Genomic DNA, 21,654 nt, shown 5'->3' with positions numbered 1-21,654 from the left:
GCGCGCCGCCAGGATGGCCGGGCTATGGCGGCGGGTGCAGGCTACGTGCGGCTGTGGGGAGCTGCGAGGTGTTGGGCGCTTCGGCGGCCGCTGCTGGCTGCCGCCGGGGGGCGGGTCCCGACTGCGGCCAGAGCTTGGTTGCCCAGAGGCCGGCGGGCCTGCGACGCCTCTCCTCCCTGGGCGCTGCGGGGCCAAGGCCCCGCCGCCGCGGGCCACTGGCGGGGACTTCGGGATGCCAACAACCGCAGCGGCGGCGGCGCATTCTCGGGCGGCGAGGATGCCTCCGAGGGCGGCGCGGAGGACGGGGCCTCGGGCGTGGGGGGCAGCGCGGGCGGCGGGGAAAGCCCTGTCATAACGGCGCTGACGCCCATGATGATACCGGACGTATTCCCGCACCTGCCGCTCATCGCCGTTACGCGCAACCCAGTGTTCCCGCGCTTTATCAAGATTGTCGAGGTAATGAGAGCCCCCGCCTTGGCCTCCGTTTCCCCCACGTCTGCAAGCTGAGGGTTGGACCGAGGGATCGCTCAGCACCCTCATGCCTCACAACTTGAAAACGTTCGAGTCTTAGTTTTCTCACTACTAGTGAACTCGAGCCAGTTTCCGCCCCCTTTCAGATCCCTTCAGGAGAGTTGAGTCCAACGAGCTTAGGATTGTCCACTTAACAGTCCTAGTCGTAGAAATTCGGTGCCGGGAAAGATCAGGACAGTCTTGCCACGCGGTTACTTTTCTGCTGGTCTTGGTAAATGTTTTGTGACAGTCTCCCCCAGGGCGGTCTGCCTTCTGGTTAAGAGCCCCTTTGGGATCCGGATTCATTCCTTCCTTAAATGTTTCTTGAGGTCACGTGCTAGGTACGGTTCCAAGTGTTAGGGATACAGCCCTGAACAAAACGGACACACTTTCCTGCCTTTGGAGCTTAGGTTCCAGCGGGATTCGAGAGGTAATAAGCAAGGCTAGTAAGTAAATTATGGACTGGAAGGCTGTGAGTACTGCAGGAGATGATAGAGCGAGGGATTGTCCAGGAGTCTTAGGAGGAACATGGCATAAGGATGTTCCCAGGGGTTTATTCATTCATTTATTCAGTAGGGTGTTCTTGTTCCCGTGTAGCCGGCTGAGGATTCAGCAGAACAAGTCAGACACAGCCCCTCTGCCTAAGAAACTTATGTTCTGGTGCAAGAGACAGTAAAGATCTTTTCAGACTAAGAGCCACGGGGTGTGGGGTGGTGCAAATGGACCAGCGTGATGTAATAGAGAGAAAGCAGCAGGAGTGTAAGGAGCTTGAGTTTTTTAATGATGTGGAAATGAGTCCGTGGAGGAGAAGCGTTATCTCTTAACTGTCTAAGCAAGGTCATACAATGAGTCAGCTCTGCATTCACCCTCCAGCCTCTACCCTCACTCTCTAGTCTCTGCTGAATAAATCTCAGCGATCCCCTGGAAAGGGAAAGGACGGTACAGAGGGACAGCATTTAGCCAGTGTGGGGGGCAGAAGGAGCCCCCTCCACCTCCTCTCCAGCACTGTGACTGTGTGCGTCCGAGCTGCCCTTCCAAGGGCCTTCTCTGATGTTCTGTAGTGGTTACTGGCAGGCCCCAGGGCCGGACCCTGTGGGATCATATCCTGGCCCCTCCACCCCTAGCTCCATAACCTTGGGCAAGCTGTTCCTCTGGGCCTCCATTGTCTCATCTGTGAAATGGGCGTAGTAACAGTACCTCATTTCTTAGAGCTGTGATGGGAGGTAAATGAGGTCATGTCTAAAGGCCTCAGAACCGTGCCTGTGCTTGATACGCCTTCATAAGAAGCAGCTGCTGTTACCCATGTGGTGCGCTTTCGACACCTCAGAAACGAGCCCTGGGGGTCTCTTCTCCATACTTGACGCCCCCAACCCCAGCTGTCCTCTCTATCCTCCCCTCCCAGGCCCCTAGGGCCAGGATGTTCAGCAGGTACGGCCCCCTCAGCCCCTCAAAGTGGAAGATGCCCCCTGTCCCCAGTGCCCAAGTAGAGACAGGATTCTTCCAAGAGATTCTGTGTGCCAATCTAGGGCTAGCCAGGAGGGTTACATGAGATGCTGCGGGTAGTGTGAGACTGGCATGTGGAACTCGCATGTGGTATTCCTGTTGCTGTTACTTTATAAATAACGTAAAAGGGATCCCACCAGAGGGAAGGACAGGTGCTAAGATGCAACGGTCAGCTGTTAGCCAAGGAGAAAGTTGGAGCTCCCAGGGGACCCAATAAGTGTTTCTGAACCTGTTAGCCAAGCTCTAATTACTCTTGATTTGGTAGTTGACACTGCATGTGGCTAACTTGCCCCAGTGGCGTCTCTCCTTATTAGTGGCCTCTGAGTTTAGACCAGTGGCTCTTAATTTTGGGTGGGTCATGTAACCCTCCTGATGGATGTCATGGACCTTTGTTCTGGGGAGAATGCATTTAGAGTGTCAGGAATTCCCATACCGGTGGTCATGGAGTTAAAACGCTGCTTCTCAAAGCCGGGTTCCTGGACCAGCAGCCATCAGCTGGGAGTCTGCTTGAAGTGCAGACTCTCAGGCCTGCTTCAGCCCTCCCAAATCAGAAACTCCAGGGGTGGGGCCCAGCCATCTGTTTTAAGAAGCCCTCCAGGGAGTTCTGACTTGTGCCAAAGTTTGAGGGCCATTAAGTTTTTAGTTAGAGTCTGGTCTAGGAATTAACACAGGCTTGAAGGAAATCATTTGAGCCCTAAGGACACCTGTGCTCCTCCCTATCAGCTGTTTCCTACGAAACATTAGTCCTCTACCTGCCAATGGAATGACAGGAGAATGTGCTGTGATGGGCGGTGGGTTTCGATGATCAATGAATAGGATATAGATGTGATTGGGATATACTTTCCATGAAAATTGGAGGAAATTACCAGCCTGTGGGGTGTGTCACATTTGGATTACGCACATTTACTTTTGTCCTCCCAAAAAGCAAAGCAGAGAGTTGAGATTTTCAAGCCAAGGCATTTCGCCACAGAAACAGCTCTTGAAATTGGATGTGGAATCAGTTTCTTGGTACCGGCCGTTTGTCTCCTTTTAGTTTTTTTTAGGAAGAGGGAAAAACTAAGGAATGCAGCTCTTCAATACTGCCCGTCCTTTTTTTTTTTTTTTTCTTTCGGTTCAGAGGTTCCTGGACCGTGTTGGTTAGTCCTGGATCAGATTAGCACACCCCTAGAGAGTATTAGAGAAAACGCTAGAGCTGCTGTCAAAGCGTCAGCTAGAAAGCCTACTCTGCGTTTCACCTTGGGGTCATTGTCATGCTAGGTTAAAAATAAGAAGTTGGTTGAGCTGCTGAGAAGGAAAGTCCGCCTTGCCCAGCCGTATGCCGGCGTCTTTCTAAAGAAAGATGACAAGTAAGTGTAATTTTTCCTTCACTCCTTTGTTGAAGCTGCCCTGGATTGTAGCTCACCACAGAGCCTGCTCCGTAGAGTAGCCTGGACCTCTGGCTCCTGACCTGAAAGAAACCAAGTCAGACCTCCGGGGGATGAGGCCGAGAGCTGAGCATCCCTTTTCAGTCTGGGCTGAAGACTCTGCCCCAGACCCTGGGCTTCATGCGTGGTCCAGGTGCGGGGAAGCTAACCTTGGGGACCCCTGGTGTTAGGCCAGGGTGAGGCTGCTTCAGAGCAGCCTTAGATGCGGGGGCTCTGGGCACATCTACCTGGACTGCAGGTAGGAATGAGTTCCACTTCCAAGTCAGAAGGTGTGTTCTACGCAGGCTCCATAAGAAGAGGTGTGGAGTGGAATCCAGATTCCATCTGGCCCCGCCTGCCTGTATGCGGTGACCCTCAGGGGCGGCCCAGAGCACCTGTAGGAGCAAGGAGGTCAAGGCCAGGAGGAGTGTTTCTCTTCTCTCTCTTTTCAAGAGAGCCAGAGCACCTGTGCCCATGTTCCTTTGTGTCCCTTCTCCCTCAGCAACGAGTCTGACGTGGTCGAGAGCCTGGACGAGATCTACCACACGGGGACGTTTGTCCAGATCCACGAGATGCAGGACCTTGGGGACAAGCTGCGCATGATCGTCATGGGACACAGAAGGTGCGGGAGCCCAAGTGCACGGGGTGGGGTGGGAAGAGTGGCCTGGGGCGCCGCAGGTTCCAGCACCGACCTGCCCTTCTCGGTCACCGCAGTGACCAGGCCAAAGCTGGAGGTGGAAACCACCCCCACCAGCTTCTCAGAGCCGCTCTGCTTAAGCGGCAGTCTGGGTGGTCAGTGAGAAGCCATTTCTCACACCCGTTAGTCCAAAAAGCACCACGAGACAGGAGATAGCACGTTGCCTCATGGTTCACGTCTGGGTGTCAGCACGCCTTCCCCCTGGTACCTGCATCTGCGTCTCCATTCAGCTTGGCATGTTGGGCTTTTTGTTTTTTGTTTTTCCTGGCTGCACCATGCAGCTTGCGGGATCTTAGTTCCTGGACCAGGGATCGAACCCATGCCCCCTGTAGTGGAAGCACGGAGTCTTAACCACTGGACGCCCATAGAAGTCCAGGTTGCGGTTCTTTACTCAGCCAGTCTACCTCTACCTCCTCTGCCGAAGGGCTTCATATGGCATTTGCAAGCCCAGTCTAACCCGCTGTATTGTTACGGCTAATTAAGAAAAACCTACATGATCAGCTGGGTTGAAGCTGGAAGAAATGAACGTGTTCATTTCTTTTCACGTGTTCCAAGGAGCATTGGCCTCCCAAGATGAGATGCTTGTCAAAGGTGTCCTGTGATCACAGACATGTGGGAGACATTTCAGACTCACCAACCGTTAAGGTCGTAGTGTTTGGAAAAGCTTCTTACTGCAGATGCCCGTTGGTGTTTGTTGACTCGAGAGCCCTTCATCCTTTCCTCTCACGGAGACTTTTTCTGTGTCAGCCGGCAGCTTCCCCAGAGCACACCGGGGAAACGGTCCCGGCCGGCAGCGCTTCTGTGGACAGTCCTGGTGGCGTCCCCGCTGCGCCTTGCCCCCATGCCTGTGTTCATCTGCTCGCGTTAGAGTCTGTTTTAGGGAAGAGGCTGTTCCTTTGTCTCCTGGGAGGATTCATAGCTCAGAAAGAACAGGATAAGATACAACCAAAATTAATAAAGATGGTGCAGCTACTCACTGCCCTGCTAACCTGCAGGGTGCCTTGGAGAACGAGTCCTGCTGAGTCCTGAGGCCAGGCCACCTCGGTGTTCACCGAGTGCCGACCTCCTTTTCTCTGTGCATCTTGCTGGTGTCCGCCGCCACTGAGTCCGCGTCCCCGCTAGCGCTCAGGCCTGCTCTCTAAGGGCGGTACTGTTGTTAGTTACCCCGTGTGGCAGAAAAGAGCCAACACGTCACTGAACACCGGGCGCCTGGTGTCTGCCAGGCCCTCGGGTGTGAGCGGAGTAGCCGGCGAGGGGCCCAACTTGGGGAGCCCGCCCCCTGCATGGGGAAAACAGGTCACCAGCTAAATTCTGACAGTGGCGGGTACTTTGGGGTGAAAATGACGATGGATGGGGGGTGGGGTGGGTGTGTGCGCAGGTGGGGCTGGACTTCATGTGGAGTGGTTGGGGAGGACCTCAGTGGAGGCGCCCTTGAACCTGGAGCTGAATCTTGTGCAGGAGCCACTGTGTGGTGAGCTGGAGGCCGGGGGAAGGGCAGGCGGAGTCCCTGATGGGCCCCAGAGCGCGGGCTGCCACTGGCGTCCTCGTTCCTGGAGGACAGCGGATGTTGGTGTGGGAAACAATGGATGGGTTGGCTGGAGTCCAGGGGCAGAGGGCCTGCTGGTCTTGGGTTCTGAGACAGCAGCTCCCCTCTTCCCACCAGCCCTGGTGGCTGCAGGGGCCTGGGCCCAGCGAGCCCTTGTGTCATCAGCACCGCAGAGTGTTGTGGCCGGCAGGACGCCCCCCTTCTCCCCAGCCTCGGTGGCTTCACCTCCTCTTCCCCGTCTTCAGGGTTCACATCAACAGGCAGCTGGAGGTGGAGCCGGAGGAGCCCGAGGGCGAGAACAGGCAGAAGCTACGCAGGAAGCCGAAGCGGGGCAAGAAGGACGCGGAGGAGGACGGCGGCGCCAGGCGGCAGCTGCAAGTGGTGATGGAGCCGGAGCCCAGCCCCGCTGGTGAGGTGCTCATGGTGGAGGTGGAGAACGTCGCCCACGAGGACTTCCAGGTCACGGAGGAGGTGAAGGTGAGTGCGCATGGGGGCAGAGCACCCTCTTCCTCCAGGAGGCCTGGGAGGAGCTGGCGCTGGCGTCGGGAAGGTCGGAAGTGCGCTGGAGCCTTGGCTGCTGTGAAGGAACCGGGTCCTGGCTCCTCCTCCCGGGCCCCGGGCTGGGGGAGTGGGCAGGGCACATGTAGCTGGTTCTGTGACCCGTGCTTCCAAGACGGGAAAGAGCCTCTGGCCACCTTGACCCCAAGCCTAGGCTGGCCTGCCTTCTTCTCCATAGCATGGCGAGCCAGCTCTCGAGAGGGTGTCGGGAAATGTCCTTCCACCGTCCTTCTCATGTAGGTTATGGGCAGGGTGACCTGCCTCCAACGGGGAGAGGTGAAGAAGAAAGGCAAGGCAGGTGGAAGGCTCCTCGGGTGCTCCCGCACCCGGTGTCCTTGGCCTCCCCAAGGGGAACACCACCTTGGCATAGCTGACAGCTTTGGTCTGAGCCTGGGGTGGGTTCTGACCTCGGTGGGAAGGAGTGCCACAATCCATTGGTGATGTCTGCTGCGGGCGCTGCAAGGGGCCCGGGGCCGGCAGTTGCCTCCGTGGGGCCCTCCAGAGCAGCTCTGCCGGGGAGAACTTTCCACGTGCTGAATGCATTCTGTGACTCTGCACCATTCGGCCCCTGTGACTGTTGAGCACTTGACCCGTGGCTGCTGCGACTGAGGAACAGAACGTCTAATTGTATCTCATTTCAACTCACTTCAATGTGAGCAGCGCCTGGTGGCTGCTGTCCTGGGCAGCCCAGCCTTAGTATTTCCTTGAAGGCTCTCGTCTGGGGGGAGGGGAGGGGAGTGGGGAGCTCGGAGCGTGCCTGTCCCTCTTGGCGCGCATGCCATGCAGGCCCACCAGCTGGCCTGTTCTGGTTCCTTCTACAAAGGTCATCCCAGGCAGATCAGGGACAAACCCATTAACCAGAGACCGGTGGATCACACTGAAAAAGCCCAGCAGTGGTGGCTCTTGCTTCATGGCGGCAGTGCCCTGAGCAGAGTGCCAAGTGCCGGGACCTGTGGCCTCTGGAAATGAGGTGCAGGATTTATGCCATAAACTGTGTCCAGTGATCCTGCCGGGAGTGTCACTGGGCTCACTGTGGCGGCAGCGAAGGCAAAAAGGACAGCAATACCTGTGGCATCCATAGCGGAGCCAGCTGGGGCGAGGTTCTGGGGGGGACAGACCTCGAGCCCCTTCTCCCCACCCAAGATGGCTCGTTCTAAGGTCGAGGTTCAGAGCGGTCCATGGAGACAGGGTTGGTTTAGTTTTTGCTCTTGGGTCCTGAGTCCCTGTGACTTGTGAACTGGGACTCCGCTCCTGGGCCTCTGGGGCCGTCCTTGGCTGGGCCGGGTGGGAGGGGCTCCAGGGCCACAGGCCGCTCTGGTTCCAGTGACCCACGTGGCCTCCCTGCTTGCCAGGCCCTGACGGCGGAGATCGTGAAGACCATCCGGGACATCATTGCCTTGAACCCGCTCTACAGGTTGGTCTCCTGTCTCCTGACGAGGCCAGGCTGGGCCTGTCTGGCTGCTTGTCCTCATTGAGATCCCGGCTGGGCTTGGGGACTGCCTAGCCTCTGAGGGGGGAGCCGCTTCCCTCCCAGCAGGGAGGCCCCGGGGCGGGCGGGAGGTTGGAGGGGGCACAGCCTACCTGGCCCCGGCTCTCTCGTCATCAGCCAGGTAGGGGGAAGGCATCTCAGGAGGGCTGCTGGATGGCTGCCAGGGTGACTTATGTCTGGGCGTTGGGGCGTTAGTCCCACTCCAGGATGGGCCACAGCCCAGTGAGGACCATGGCGGTCCCGGTGGCCCGTGGCAGCATCTCCGTCCCTTCCAGAGAGTCTGTGCTGCAGATGATGCAGGCCGGCCACAGGGTGGTGGACAACCCCATCTACCTGAGCGACATGGGCGCCGCGCTAACTGGGGCCGAGTCCCACGAGCTGCAGGACGTCCTGGAGGAGACCAATGTGAGTGCGGCCTTCCCGCCTGGCTGCTGTCCTGGGCTCCGGCGTTGGGGTGGGTTCACGTTAGCCCACGTCCTTCTGACCACGTCAGGCCCCTCGTTCTTGGTAGCGGCCGCGTGGTGTCCCACTGGGCGGCGCCCGTCAGTGGGTGGCGTGTTTGGGTTGTCGCCAGTCTCGTCGTTATGAGCAGCACCTCTGCCAGTGTCCTGGTCCACACGGCCTGCAGACCTGTGGAGTGTGGCTGGAGCACTGGGCTTGCTGGGGCAGAGCGTGTGCCCCTCTCGGATTTGGGGAGGCGTGGCCTGTCCACCTGCCCTGGTTCGCGCTCCCTCCCCACTGCCCCTCCGCACAGATGGCCATCCTCTTACATCTTCCCTTTCTTGGCAGATTCCCAAGCGGCTGTATAAGGCCCTGTCCCTCCTCAAGAAGGAGTTTGAGCTGAGCAAGCTGCAGCAGCGCCTGGGCCGGGAGGTGAGCGGCAGGGCGGGGCCCCAGTGCGCAAGAGAGTCTCTGCTGTGAGGCTGCGCTCCCCCTCGGGGCTGGGAACCTGTGCGAAAATGTCAAACTGGTGCGAGCAGCTGAGTGCAGAGTGAGAGGTCCCGGGACCCTCCTGACCACTGAAGGAGCCCGGGGGGAAATGCTAGAAATTGGGAGCCAGCTTGGGAGAGGTCGAAAGCTGTTTCCGCAGACTCAGCTGTTGGAGGCCCACCTTCCCAACTGGGCAAACGCATGGACTGCCTGGATTGTTGGTTACTTAACGTTTTCCAGATTTAACTCACTTTTATCACTTAGTTGTTGTTGTTGTTTTTTTTTGAATTTTTATTGGAGTGTAGTTGATTTACGATGTTGTGTTAGATTCTGCTGTACATCAAAGTGAGTCAGTTATATGTACGCATATATCCACTCTTTTTTAGATTCTTTTGCCATAGAGGCTGTTATAGCACTTAGGTTTTTTTTTAATGAATTTATTTATTTTCGGCTGCGTTGGGTCTTTGTTGCTGCACGTGGGCTTTTCTCTAGTTGCGGCGAGTGGGGGCTACTCTTTGTGGCGGTGCACGGGCTTCTCATTGTGGTGGCTTCTTTTGTTGCAGAACGCGGGCTTCAGTAGTTGTGTCTCGCGGGCTCTAGAGTGCAGGCTCAGTAGTTGTGGCACATGGGCTTAGTTGCTCCATGGCTTGTGGGATCGTCCCAGACCAGGGCTTGAACCCATGTCTCCTGCATTGGCAGGCAGATTCTTAATCATTGTGCCACCAGGGAAGCCCTCACTTAATTTTTATGTTAGGGAAAATATTCGTATCGTATTTATTTTATTTAAAATATTTATTTATTTGGTTGCTCCAGGCCTTAGTTGCAGCAGGCAGGCTCCTTAGTTGTGGCTCTTAGCCTCCTTAGTTGTGGCATGTGGGCTCCTTAGTTGTGGCATGCGAACTCTTAGTTGCGGCAGGCATGAGGGATCTAGTTCCCTGGCCAGGGATCAAACCTGGGCCCTCTGCATTGGGAGCGCAGAGTTTTTAACCACCGTGCCACCAGGAAAATCTCTTGTATCATATCTTTAATTGAAAAAGCCACTAGGCAGCTCTCACATGCAAGGGCACAGGACAGCAGGTCACTGGGCGGGCGTCGATGCTGACCTAGGGCCCTGAGCCCGTGTCCTGCTGTTCCGGCTGTTAGAGGGAGCGTGGCACCCCTTTGATTAACGTGGGGGACACACTGGCATCAGGCCCAGCTTTTCCTGGTCGTAACCAGGATTGAAGGGTGGATCACTTCCTCCCCTGGAATAAGGTGTTACTTATCGTGAGGCCCGTGACCAGGAGGACTTAGGGTGGGACGTGGGGGAAATCGGAGGCTGGGTGCCCTGGGTTTCTCTCCCATGTCCTGAGGAAGCAGCAGGCCCGCCCTGGGCTGCGTCCCCTCTGCTCTGACGGCGGCTTCTGGGCCCTGCAGGTGGAGGAGAAGATCAAGCAGACGCACCGCAAGTACCTGCTGCAGGAGCAGCTGAAGATCATCAAGAAGGAGCTGGGCCTGGAGAAGGACGACAAGGACGCCATCGAGGAGAAGTTCCGCGAGCGGCTGAAGGAGCTCGTGGTCCCCAGGCATGTCATGGACGTGGTGGATGAGGAGCTGAGCAAGCTGGGCCTGCTGGACAACCACTCCTCCGAGTTCAAGTGAGTGCAGGGGGCCCCTCTCGTTCCCCGGCCTCGGGAAAGCTGGGCATCTGACTGGGGTCCCTGGAAAGCCAGGAGGGTGGGCCCCTCATGCATGTTTCGGTCACGGTGGGTGTCCATCCCCTCGTATCGCCCCTGTGCGGGCCGTGTCTCTGTCGCCCCTGTTTCACAGATGAGGGAGTCGAGGCTTGGAGAAGTTACATCAGTTCCCTTGCCTCTGGGCTGGCAGATGGAGACAGGGATTTGAAGCCAGTGCCACCAGTCAGGACCAGGAGTCCCCAGGGCCATTGCTCCAAGGCCGCCCCCTCCCCTGGCCTCCCTCTGGCGGCTTTGAGAGTCAGCCAGGAAACAAGCGTCTTCCTGGGGCCCTGGCCTTGCCCGGCGGGTGTTGTCCTATGCACACGGGCTAGGGGTCGGGGCCCCGTGGGATGCTTCTGGCTCTGCCCGTAGCCCAGGCCTGGGCGTTGCTCCGGGGTGGCTCGTGGGACAGCTCCTCAGAGGGAGGATCTGAGCGGGCCTGCAGCACCGGACCCTCCCGGGCTGCTGGGCCGGGCCTCTCTCTGGCTCAGGGTGTCTGGGGAAGGTTGGTCTCTTTGCACGAGGACCCTGGGAGATGCTGGTTGCCCCGGACGCCGCAGGCCTCCCCACCAGAGATGCCCCCAGCTCCTCTCCTGGGGCAGTGAGTGCGCTTCCCACACCGACGTCAGGGTGACCACACGCTTAGTCCCTTGGAACGTCACAGACTCATGTAGTGGTCTGGAGGCAGAGGCCCTCCCGTCTGGTGTGGTGGGCAGGACAGGCTCCTTCTGGAGGCTCTGGGGAAACTCTGTCTCCAGACTTTTCAGTTTCTCGGAAATGTTCCATGGCTCCTGGCCCTTCCTCCATCTTCTGAGCACGTCACTCCAGCCTCTGCTTCTGCCGTCTGCCTCGCCTCTTCCTCTGACCTCCCTGCCTCCTCCTTATCAGGCCCTTTGTGAGGGGCGCCTCTGTCCCTGGGTGCACAGCCCTCGGCCTGGAGTCACGCTCCAGGCCTCAGTTTCCCCACTTGCCCTCATCAGGTTGTCCCTCCCCCATCCTACCCGCTGGCCCCTCCTGTGCTGTGGGACCCTGAGCCGGCCCCATGCTCGCAGAGTCTCTGGTCTGGGAAGCAAATGTAGCCCTTGTGCCAGGAACTGCACCCATACAGGCAGACCTCGGGGACACCGCGGGTTCGGTTCATAGCAAAAAAGCGAATCACATGAATTTTCTTGGTTTCCCTTCGTGTAAAAGTTATGTTCACGCTCTACTGTAGTCTGTTAAGTGTGCAGTTGCATTATGTATAAAAAAAGACAACGTATATACCTTTATTAAAAAGTACTTTATTGCTAAGACGACCATCACCTGACAAGGCACGGTTACCACAAACCTTCAAGGTGTAAAACGCGCGGTAGGCGAGGCGTGTCTGCACCGCGCCGGGAGTGGGGCAGGCCAGGCTGGGCCGGCTTCTCAGGGCAGTTCGGGCCGCAGCTGACACTTGGTATAGTTCTCACATCGGGCACGTGGGTCCCAGCACTGTGGATGTATGGAGTGGGGTTCGGGCGGCTCACCGGGCCCGCTCACCGGCTCTTGTCTGTCCTGTGGCAGCGTCACCCGCAACTACCTGGACTGGCTGACGTCCATCCCGTGGGGCAAGTACAGCGACGAGAACCTGGACCTGTCCCGGGCCCAGGCGGTGCTGGAGGAGGACCACTATGGGATGGAGGATGTCAAGAAGCGCATCCTGGTGAGGCTCGGCCACCCGCCCTCCCCGGGCCCACACCCACCCCCCCACTCGTGTGCGGGGCACCTGGCCGAGCTCTGAGAGGCGGCGGCCATCGTGTCTGGATCTGTGAGGGTGGCGGGGGCCTTGGGGCCCGGGAGCCAGGACTCCCCCTGTGTGGTGGGGGAAACCCAGGGGAGCTCCCTGGAGAATCTGGGGGTCTGGGGGGGGCTTGGCTGGGCCAAGGCTGGTGTGGGGTCAGCAGGGGCCAAGGAGGGTGAGGGATGGAGGGGCCCAGCCGGAGGGACCGGGGTTGGAGTGGCTCGGAGGTGTTGGGGCCGCCCAGGCCCGCCTGCCCGCTCCAGGGAGCTCACGGTTTCCCCAGGGGGATAAAAATTGTGCTCGTGATAGGAGGAAATGAGGGCCAGAGGTGTCTGGCTGAGAGCGGGTGGACCGGCGGGGAGAGAGGACACTGTGATCCAGGTGGGGAGCTGCCGGGTGGGCCTGGCATCGGGGTCACCCAGAGTCCGTCACCCGCGTCCCCTTGCCGCCTGCTCGTCCTGTTGGTGCCATAGGCTGTCCCTCCTGTGTCAAATGACAGTCCAATCAGCTCGGCCCCTCTGGGTCAGGCCCTGTCCCTTCTCGCAGCCCCAGATGCCTGGACGATGGGGAGGCTCAGGCCCGGCGGGGGCCCTTGCCCTGTGGAAAGGGCAGTGCTGTCTCACGGGGTCCTCCTGCCTCTGCCTGCAGGAATTCATTGCCGTCAGCCAGCTCCGGGCGTCAACCCAGGGCAAGATCCTCTGCTTCTACGGTCCCCCAGGTGTGGGCAAGACCAGCATCGCCCGCTCCATCGCCCGGGCCCTGAACCGCGAGTACTTCCGTTTCAGCGTCGGGGGCATGACGGACGTGGCCGAGATCAAGGGGCACAGGTTGGCCCGGCCCCTCCCCCTCGGGGCTCACCCCGCCTCCCATCAGCCTTCCTTCTCTTGGGTCTTTTCCTACCCTGTGGCGTGATGGTGGCAGGCAGCAAACTCCACTCACGCTGGAATAGGTAACTGAAAAGTCAGCATGTCCAATCTGACGTCAGGCCTGGCTCAGTCCAGGTGCTTAAAAACCTCGGATCAAATTGGATCAAAACCTCAGCCTCTCAACCACTGGAAAGGCCTCTCGGCCAGGCTGTCAGCAGACGGCCCCCTGGTTCCAGCTTCCATCCCACCAGCTCAGCACCCCGCACCCCGGCAACACTGGCCGCAGGCCCGGGGACTGGGGACTAGAGTGGGAGGTGAGACGGTCTCCCCAGTGAGGCCTCGGCACCTGTCTTTGTTCTTGCCTCCCTTGTCAGGCCCAGAGTGGGGCTGGCATCCCCTGTGCGCAGGCTCTGACAGCCACCTGGCCCGTGCGTGGTGTCCTTCTGTGGGACATTAAGGGTGTTGTGTTCTGGGGCTTCCCGCCACGCTGGCCTCCGCAGAGGGTGGTTTTTTGAAAAGCCTCGGTGAGACACAAGTGCAGTGGGTACACAAGTGTCTGTTCCAAGTCGGCCATGCATTTCTATCCTGTAGTGTCCAAAGAAGGTTTAAATCTGCGTTTAAAAGTTACTTTTCTGGCTTTTCTAAAAGCACGGACAGTTCTGGGCACCAGGGTTCACAGGCCTTCCTGGCAGCAACGCTCCAGAGCTGGGCTGCCCGCTGGGCAGGGTGCAAGCACCCCAGTCTGCTGCAGCCCCCCTTCACTCCTGGCTCTCTCGAGTCCCCTGGACGGTGGCCAGTCTCGAGACCTCCCCAGCCCGGAGCCCGGTGTTAGCTCCAGGGGTTTGGAGAAGGGAGCCGGAGCCTTGTGGGGCCCGGGTGGGGGTCAGGAGGGGACGAGGCCGGCACAGCCTTGGGGGCGGGGTCACTGGGAGGCCTGCAGGCTGGAATGGTGCAGGTGTGCCCGGGAGCTACGGTCTGAGCTGGGAGGTGCAGCAGGATGGAGGTAGAGGAGTTGGAGGCAGATGCAGAGCCGGGCCCTGGTTCAGGAAGGACAGGGAGCTGCAGACCAGCACCATGTGCTGGAGTTTCTAAACAGGCACAGGAGATCTGTGATGCTGGGGGTGAGTCATTGGGGAAAGGGCACCCAGCAGCGTGCGAGCAGGTGGGCGTTCTGTGCTGCTGTTGGTCTAGGGACAGGGAATTGACTGCTGTTATACTGGTGACAGCCAAACCCTCCTCTGCCCACGGCCCTCCAGGGCTCCCACCTCCCTCAGGTTAAAGCCCAAGTCCTCCCTGTGGGCCACAAGGCCCTGCACGACCTGCCCCGTCCCCTCCCTGCCTTCCCCTCCTCCCTCTCTCCCCCTCGCTCACTCTGCTCCAGACACATGGGCCTCCTCACTGTTCCTCCAACACACCAGGCACGGTGCTGCCCCAGGGCCTTTGCACGGGTTGTGCCCTCCGCCTGGAATGCCCCTCCCCCAGACATCCATGTGGCTCCCCCTCACCTCCTCTGCTTGTAGCCTTTCCTGAAGATGTTCCTTATCTCTTCCTTAAAATACTGCCTCACCCTCAAAGTGGCGTTCCCGATCCCCCATGCCTGCTTTTCTTTATCGCAGATACGAACGAAGTCTTTCGTACCTTGTGATTTTCTCCTCTGCCTGGTTTGTGGTCTGTCTGCCCTGCTGGGCCTTAGCTCACAGCACTGGACTCATGTCTGTTTTCCTAAGAATGCCAGGCAGGCACCTGCAGCCAAACTGGGCAGACAAGTAGGCTCTCAGGAAACACTCCTGAAAGGACGTGCCAGCTGGGGCCGGGCCCTGGGCCTGGTGACCCTGAGGCCAAAGGACCCAGGCGTGGGGGATGTTCCTGCCGCAGGCCCTGGCTGCTCCCTTTCCCTCTCCTTCTGTTGGATAGGGCAATGCCAGCTGGGTTTTGCCGTCTGGATAGGAGGTGCTGGCTAGCGGGAAGAGTCTGAGTGAGACTTGGCTGTTAATCTGTCTCCCGCCCTGAGCCTGAGCTGGGGGAGCACGTTGACAGCCCCAGAACTTGGGACCGTTACGCTGTCAGGATGACCCAGTGCTCTACCCACCTGCACAGTGCGGAAGCATTTATCCTCTGCCGGGGCCACGCTGTGTGCGTCTCCCTGTGTCTCCTCTGGGCGGCCTTGGAAGGCATGTGGTGATCCCGCAGCTCCAGGGGAGCTGGGCCTTGGGCGCCAGTGTGGCTACCCCAGGCGCTGGGGCACCGACCGCCCCGCTGTGCCCTCTTCCGCAGGCGGACGTATGTGGGCGCCATGCCTGGCAAGATCATCCAGTGCCTGAAGAAGACCAAGACGGAGAACCCCCTGGTTCTGATAGACGAGGTGGGTGGGGCCTGAGGGCTGGGCCCTGGCTGGGCTCATACCCTTCCCTGAGGTTGGACGTGGCCCCTGGGCCTTCCTGGCCCACAGCTGCAGGCGGCCCTGATCAGACGGAGTCTGTGTTCAAGGTGAAACTGTGGCCCCCTGCGGCTTCCATGGTGCCTGAGTCACTGTGGGCGGCCTTGTTGCAGCCGGCTGTCTCATGACACCGGCCCCTCCCGCCCTGGAGGACCTGGTCTCTGCCCGTGGCCACACGGTCAGCCCAGCCCTCCTGCTCTGGGCTTCCCTAGCCCCAACCCCCAGTGGTCTGGTCTCCTGCTGGGGTGTCCGGCGAGCGGGCGCTGGGGGAGGACAAGGGGCTAACACCCGCCGCCCCCTGCTGCCCCTTCAGGTGGACAAGATTGGCCGGGGCTACCAGGGGGACCCCTCGTCAGCACTGCTCGAGCTGCTGGACCCTGAGCAGAATGCAAACTTCCTGGACCACTACCTGGACGTGCCTGTGGACTTGTCCAAGGTGCGTGTCCCACCCGGGGCCTGGGCCAATGGGGAGAGTCCGGACGCCCCGTCCTACCGCACCTCGCTGCCGCCTCCCCTAGGTGCTGTTCATCTGCACGGCCAACATCACCGAGACCATCCCAGAGCCGCTGCGGGACCGGATGGAGATGATCAACGTGTCGGGCTACGTGGCCCAGGAGAAGCTCGCCATCGCAGAGGTAAGGCGGCCCCACTGGCCCGGCCCTGGGGAGGGGTGCCCCGCCGCCACTTGGGCTCAGGAAATATCCGAGTGCCCACTAGGTGCCAGGCCCTTAACCGGAGCTAGGGGTGCAACCCGCAGATCCTGCTCTGGGGCTCCCGAGCCAGGAGGAGACAGACGGATGTGGACGGGATCTGCCCGTGTGGTGTGATTGCAAGACACGGACGACACCAAGGCGGGGGTTCGGGGGGCTCCCCACCCCAACCAGCTGTCAGCCGAGGGTCTTACGATTCAGTGCAGTTCTGACACTACCCACCTGGAAACAGCATCAGACCCCAGGTTCAGGGCTCAGACCAAAGCACTGCCCCCACTTTGGATGCCAGCCCCCAAGTCCCTGGCTGCTCTTACTTTAGACTGACTGGGTATAAACCGGGGGTTCCACAGCCCCCTCCTCGGTTTGATCATTTGCTGGAACAGTCTACAGAACTCAGGAAGACAAGAGTTTTTACTTACTGTTACCAGTTTATTATAAAGGATACAACTAGGGAACAGCCAAAACAGACTCCTGGGGCAAGGTGTGGGGAAGGGCCCATTACTAGGCATGGTTGACTGGATGACTGATTGCATCATTGGTCACTGGTGATTAGCTCCCCTCCCTGGGGGCTGAGGGTGGGGTGAAAGTTCTATCCCTCCAGTCCCTTGGTTCCTCTGGCCACCAGCCCCCATCCAGCTATGCTAATGATCACTTCTTGAAAGGGGCTTCTTGTGAATAAGAAAGGATGCTCCTCTCGTGCCTGTCACTGAGGAAATTCCAAGCGTCTTAGAATCGCTTGTGCAGGGAATTGGGGCCAAAGACCCAATATGTATTTCTTGTTACAATCCCAGGCCGTAGAACAAGAGCAAGGAAAGACACTCCGTGAGCACAGTGCTGAAGGTAACACGACCCCACCCTGGCCTTCAGGGCCCAGCACTGTCTTGGGGTTGTGAGTTCAGCTCTGACAGTAAGTTACCCCTTGAGTTGCCCCGCTGCCTTGTGGTCACGCACCATGGCCGGTGTCGTGCCAGGTCAGTAACGGCTGTGGGCGCGAGAGTGAGGCTGCTGTCCGTCTACCCACCAGCCGTGCTTCCCCGGGTTATGGGACTGCCTCCCTGGGCTTTCCTGGGCCCAGGGTCCCCCGGGATGCGGGCTTCTGTCTGCATCTCTATTTGTAGGAAAGCGCTTCCCGGGCTGGTGGGATCCTTCCCTTTTCCTGGCGCCCGGGCGTGTGCGGTGCTTTACTAGCCTGCAGTCAGTCAGGGGAGAGCCGGATTTCCCTTCCAGAGGGCTCGAGTTCCTGATACAGTGTTTTCTTTCCAGAGAGGGCTTTAGTGCATCTTGTCCCCTTTTGCATCCCCTGGGGGGTGGGAGGCGAGGAAGAGGAGCTCTTGGCTGGGGCGGTCGCAGGGGTACTGGGACTCCCCGTCACTCCCCTTGTCCCCCAGCAGCCTGGACACTCGACCAGGCAGAGGTGGGGCAGGCTTGGCGGTGTGGGTGGAGGGGTTCCTTCAAACCCTTGAAGGGACAGCAGGAGGCACACGAGGGCTTTGGGACACTTCTGCCCTGCAGTCAGTGCTCAGGACTGCTCAGACTCCACTGACTGCTGTGCGACAGGGGTGGTGCTGGGCCCCGAGTGACCCTGGAGCCTCTGACCTGCTCCGCATCCCCACCTGCTCTGTGCAGTGGTCACGTAACCGGTCTCTGTATGAGGAGGAAGTCTGGGGGTTCAAGGAGGCCTTCCTGGAGGAAGAGGCAGCTAAGATGAGCCTTGGGAGCACGTGGAGGTGGCAGGCCGGGCGCCTGCAGGTCCTAGGCCCACCGTTCAGGATCCTGGCACTTGCTGGGCTCTCTCCCTGGATACTCTGCCACCCCCTCCTGGCCTTGCTGGCTCTCCTCCCTTCAGGTCTCGGCTCAGGTGTGGTCCGGGAGCAGCCTCCCCTCACACACTCTGCTGAATGGCCCCCAGCTACCCCCGGGGACAGGGGCTCCACGGGGCAGGCCCAGGGTCTACCTCAGTGACCTCATTTACCCAGCCAGGGGTCTTTGGAGGGGTGGGCAGGGGCCACGGGAGAGGCCCTTGGGGTCCTGATGGCGACTCTCCTCCCTGGCAGCAGTACCTGGTGCCTCAGGCCCGTGCCCAGTGTGGCCTGGACGAGAGCAAGGCCACACTGTCATCGGACGTGCTGACCCTCCTCATCAAGCAGTACTGCCGGGAGAGCGGCGTCCGCAACCTGCAGAAGCAGGTGGAGAAGGTGAGCCTGCCTGGCTGGCGGCGGAGGGACACATGCTGTCTGAGTGCACTCACAGCAGGTCCCTAGGGGAGTCACAGCCACAGACAGGAAGTAGATGGTGGGGCTGGGGAGGCAGTGTTTAATCAGGACAGAGTTTCAGTTTGGGAAGGTAAGAAAGTTCTAGAGGGGATGGCTGGACACCAGTGCAAATGCACTTCCTGCCACTGAGCTGTACGCTTAAAGATGGTTAAGATGGTTTTAGGTCACGTGTACTTTATCACAACTGTAAAAAATTAAAGGCAGGTGGAGGAGAGTTGGGGGCAGGGGGTGGGGGCTGCTTCTGTGGCCTGGCTGCCCCCCAGCCTGCTGCGTCCACACAGGTGTTGCGAAAGGCAGCCTACAAGATTGTCAGCGGCGAGGCTGAGTTCGTGGAGGTGACGCCGGAGAACCTGCAGGACTTCGTGGGGAAGCCAGTGTTCACAGTGGAGCGCATGTACGACATGACGCCTCCCGGCGTGGCCATGGGCCTGGCCTGGACCGCCATGGGTGAGTGGCCTGCGCTAGAGCAGGCAGCGCCGGGGGCTCTGCACATCCCTGTGGTCGTCTGTCCCCCGTACAGGTGGGAGCCCTCACTGCAGGCTGCTCTGAACGCCCTCTCCACTGGTGGGCGGGGTGCAGTGAGGCCAGGGGACCAGGGCTCATCAGGGACGATGGGCCCGCGAGGTGGCAGCAGTGCCCCCGTGAGCTTTCTTTGGGCTCGTGGTTTTCAGGTTTGCCTGAAGGACAGCCCTTCACAGCACGAGACCCTGTCGCCTGGGGGGGCCACCACCCAGTGGGGGAGGAGGGCCAGGCAGCTCTGGGGAGAAGGGTCCGAGGGGCTTCCTGTCCAGGCGACGTGGCTCAGCCCACCCTCACTGGGGACGCTGGGTCTGGGAGCTACAAGGGCGGGGGGCGGGGGCGGCTCGGGGCCTGTGTAGCAGGCAGGGTTGGGTGCGGTCCTGGGGGGCAGGGCACAGAGGAGGCAGGCTCTGAGCCACTTGTTATCTGCTGACTGATTTGGGCTGCACTGAGAGGAACTGCACGGGAGGAGGGAGCTTGGCACCAGCAGGCTCTGCGCCGCGGGCAAGTAGAGCGCGGAGGCCCAGCACAGAGATCGTTCTCAGGTTTTCATGTAACCTGGTCCCCGCAGATGGATCTGCTGCCCCGAGGTGGCTGCAGGGACAGTGCAGGCACTGAGGTGTGAGGGAGGGATGAGAAGGCTCTAGGCTGGGATGAGCCAGGGAAGGGACGGTGAGGGGCGTCCCATCACTGGGGATGAGGGTGAGGGTGTGGCGGGAGCGGCCATCCAGGAGTCTGAGGCATCCTGGGCTCATGGGCTCTGCCCTCGGTTCCTCAGGAGGCTCCACGCTGTTTGTCGAGACGTCCCTGAGGCGGCCGCGTGACAGCAAGGGGGACAAGGACGGGAGCCTGGAGGTTACAGGCCAGCTGGGGGAGGTGATGAAGGAGAGCGCCCGCATCGCCTACACCTTCGCCAGGGCCTTCCTGATGCGGTACGACCCCACCAACGAGTACCTGGTGACCTCGCACATCCACCTGCATGTGCCTGAGGTGAGGCTGGACCTGCGCCCATGCCCCACACCCGCCACCTGGCAGCCGCCTGCCCACCAGCCTGTCTCCCCCCCCAGGGCGCCACCCCCAAGGATGGCCCGAGCGCTGGCTGCACCATTGTCACGGCCCTGCTGTCCCTGGCTCTGGACCGGCCGGTACGGCAGAACCTGGCCATGACGGGTGAGGTCTCCCTCACGGGTAAGGTCCTGCCTGTGGGAGGCATCAAGGAGAAGACCATTGCGGTGAGTGTCCCGTGTGATAGCGCACAGCCATCATTCACATGTCAGGGCTAACACCCCCAGGCGAGAAGAGTGACAGGCCCATTTTACAGAAGGGGAAAGTGAGGCCCAGCGGGCATGGGATCTGGATCTGCCTGGCCTGGATCCCCTGCTGAACTGACTGCCTAGCTGCCCCTCCCTCCACAGTGGTTCTCAGCCTTTTCAGCCCTCATCTCAGCCCTTCAGGGATGAGTAGGGTCTCCTGCTTCCTCGCCCCCGCCCCGTGGCCTAGCACTGAGACCTGTGGGTGCAGGAGAGGCTGGAGGAGCAAGGCTTAGGCACTGCAGGTGGACAGAGGGCCCAGAGCCCAGCGTCTCACTGGGTGTGCTGTAGGTTTGACTGTGGTGGATGGCGGGGGGGGGGGGGGGTTGTGCTTCCCAGTGTTGGGAGCCCCCCGAGCTCCTGGCAGCACCCCAGTCTCTCTCACCTGAGCCCCCAGGCCTCTCCCTGTCTACCTCAAACGGACCGCAGCCCCAACTGCCCACAGGGAGGGGCTCCCGTGATAGGGACACCCAGGCAAGGTGTGTGGGAGGCTCTCTGCACCTTGCTTTCCCGTCTTGCAAAGTGAGAGGTTCAGTGAGTCACTGCATGCTATCCCTAGAGCAACACATGGTGACACATGGGGACCCTTGTCCACCAAGGGGCAGAGTCAGGCTGAGGGACAGCAGCTCAGAGGCCCCAGGTGCGACAGGGCATGTGGCAGTCTTCAGTTCCTGTGCATTTTTAGGTGCCAGACCTCTAAATGTAAAGCAGTGGGTGGTGATTAATCCCAGAAACCATGGACCTCATAATTCCTGTATTTCCAGATACCTTTGGGGGTGGGGAGAGCCTCTGGGGTGACACCACACCAGAAGAGGCCTGGGTTCCTGCTGCCAAGCTACTGGAACAGAGGCTGGTGACGTCACCTTGGGCCTCAGTTTCCTCAGCAGGGTGGCCACTGGAAACCTGGCTCCATGCCCAGCCCTCTCCTACCTCCCACACTGACCTGACTGCCCCCCCAATCCCAGGCCAAGCGTGCTGGAGTGACGTGCATCATCCTGCCAACCGAGAACAAGAAGGATTTCTACGACCTGGCAGCCTTCATCACCGAGGGCCTGGAGGTGCACTTCGTGGAGCACTACCGCGAGATCTTCAACATCGCCTTCCCCGAGGAGCAGGCCGAGGCCCTGGCTGTGGAGCGGTGACGCCGGCTCTGGGCACTGCAGGCACCGCTGGGCCCGCCGGGGCTGGAACTGCGCCCAGGGGAGAGGCTCCAGGCAGCTGGGCCACAGGAAGCTCAGGAGAGGCCTGGAGCCCGACCTCAATCATGGCTTAATCACTGACTATTTAATTATGATTAAAAGCCGTTTCCAGTACTGCTTGGTTGGCTGTGGCTTCTTTCTGTGCTCACCACCCTGCCTGTCACCAAGGTGCCCAGGGACACGTGTGCCCCAGCAGATGGCACCCCCCCTTCCCACTGGCAGCACAG

At 59.9% G+C, this 21,654-nt stretch overlaps 1 protein-coding gene across 1 annotated transcript; it reads left to right on the top strand.

Annotated features, from left to right (window-relative positions):
* The first annotated feature begins 10 nt into the window (after positions 1–10).
* LONP1 (lon peptidase 1, mitochondrial) lies at positions 11–21,531 on the top strand. The gene is made up of 18 exons (XM_082834906.1): positions 11–456; positions 3,271–3,359; positions 3,919–4,038; positions 5,905–6,136; positions 7,570–7,631; positions 7,982–8,111; positions 8,496–8,579; positions 10,053–10,273; positions 11,897–12,035; positions 12,762–12,940; positions 15,254–15,341; positions 15,730–15,852; positions 15,935–16,051; positions 18,181–18,321; positions 18,681–18,846; positions 19,697–19,908; positions 19,986–20,150; positions 21,194–21,531. The coding sequence occupies exons 1-18, from the start codon at positions 25–27 to the stop codon at positions 21,368–21,370; spliced, it is 2,877 nt and encodes a 958-aa protein (XP_082691032.1). The 5' UTR covers positions 11–24; the 3' UTR covers positions 21,371–21,531.
* The last annotated feature ends 123 nt before the right edge of the window (positions 21,532–21,654 follow it).

Source organism: Leucopleurus acutus, assembly GCF_964270905.1.
Source record: "Leucopleurus acutus genome assembly, chromosome: 3".
In the NCBI taxonomy this organism is placed as follows: domain Eukaryota; kingdom Metazoa; phylum Chordata; class Mammalia; order Artiodactyla; family Delphinidae; genus Leucopleurus; species Leucopleurus acutus.
The sequence above is the reverse complement of the archived record's forward strand: the minus strand, read 5'-3'. Positions and strand labels throughout refer to the sequence as shown.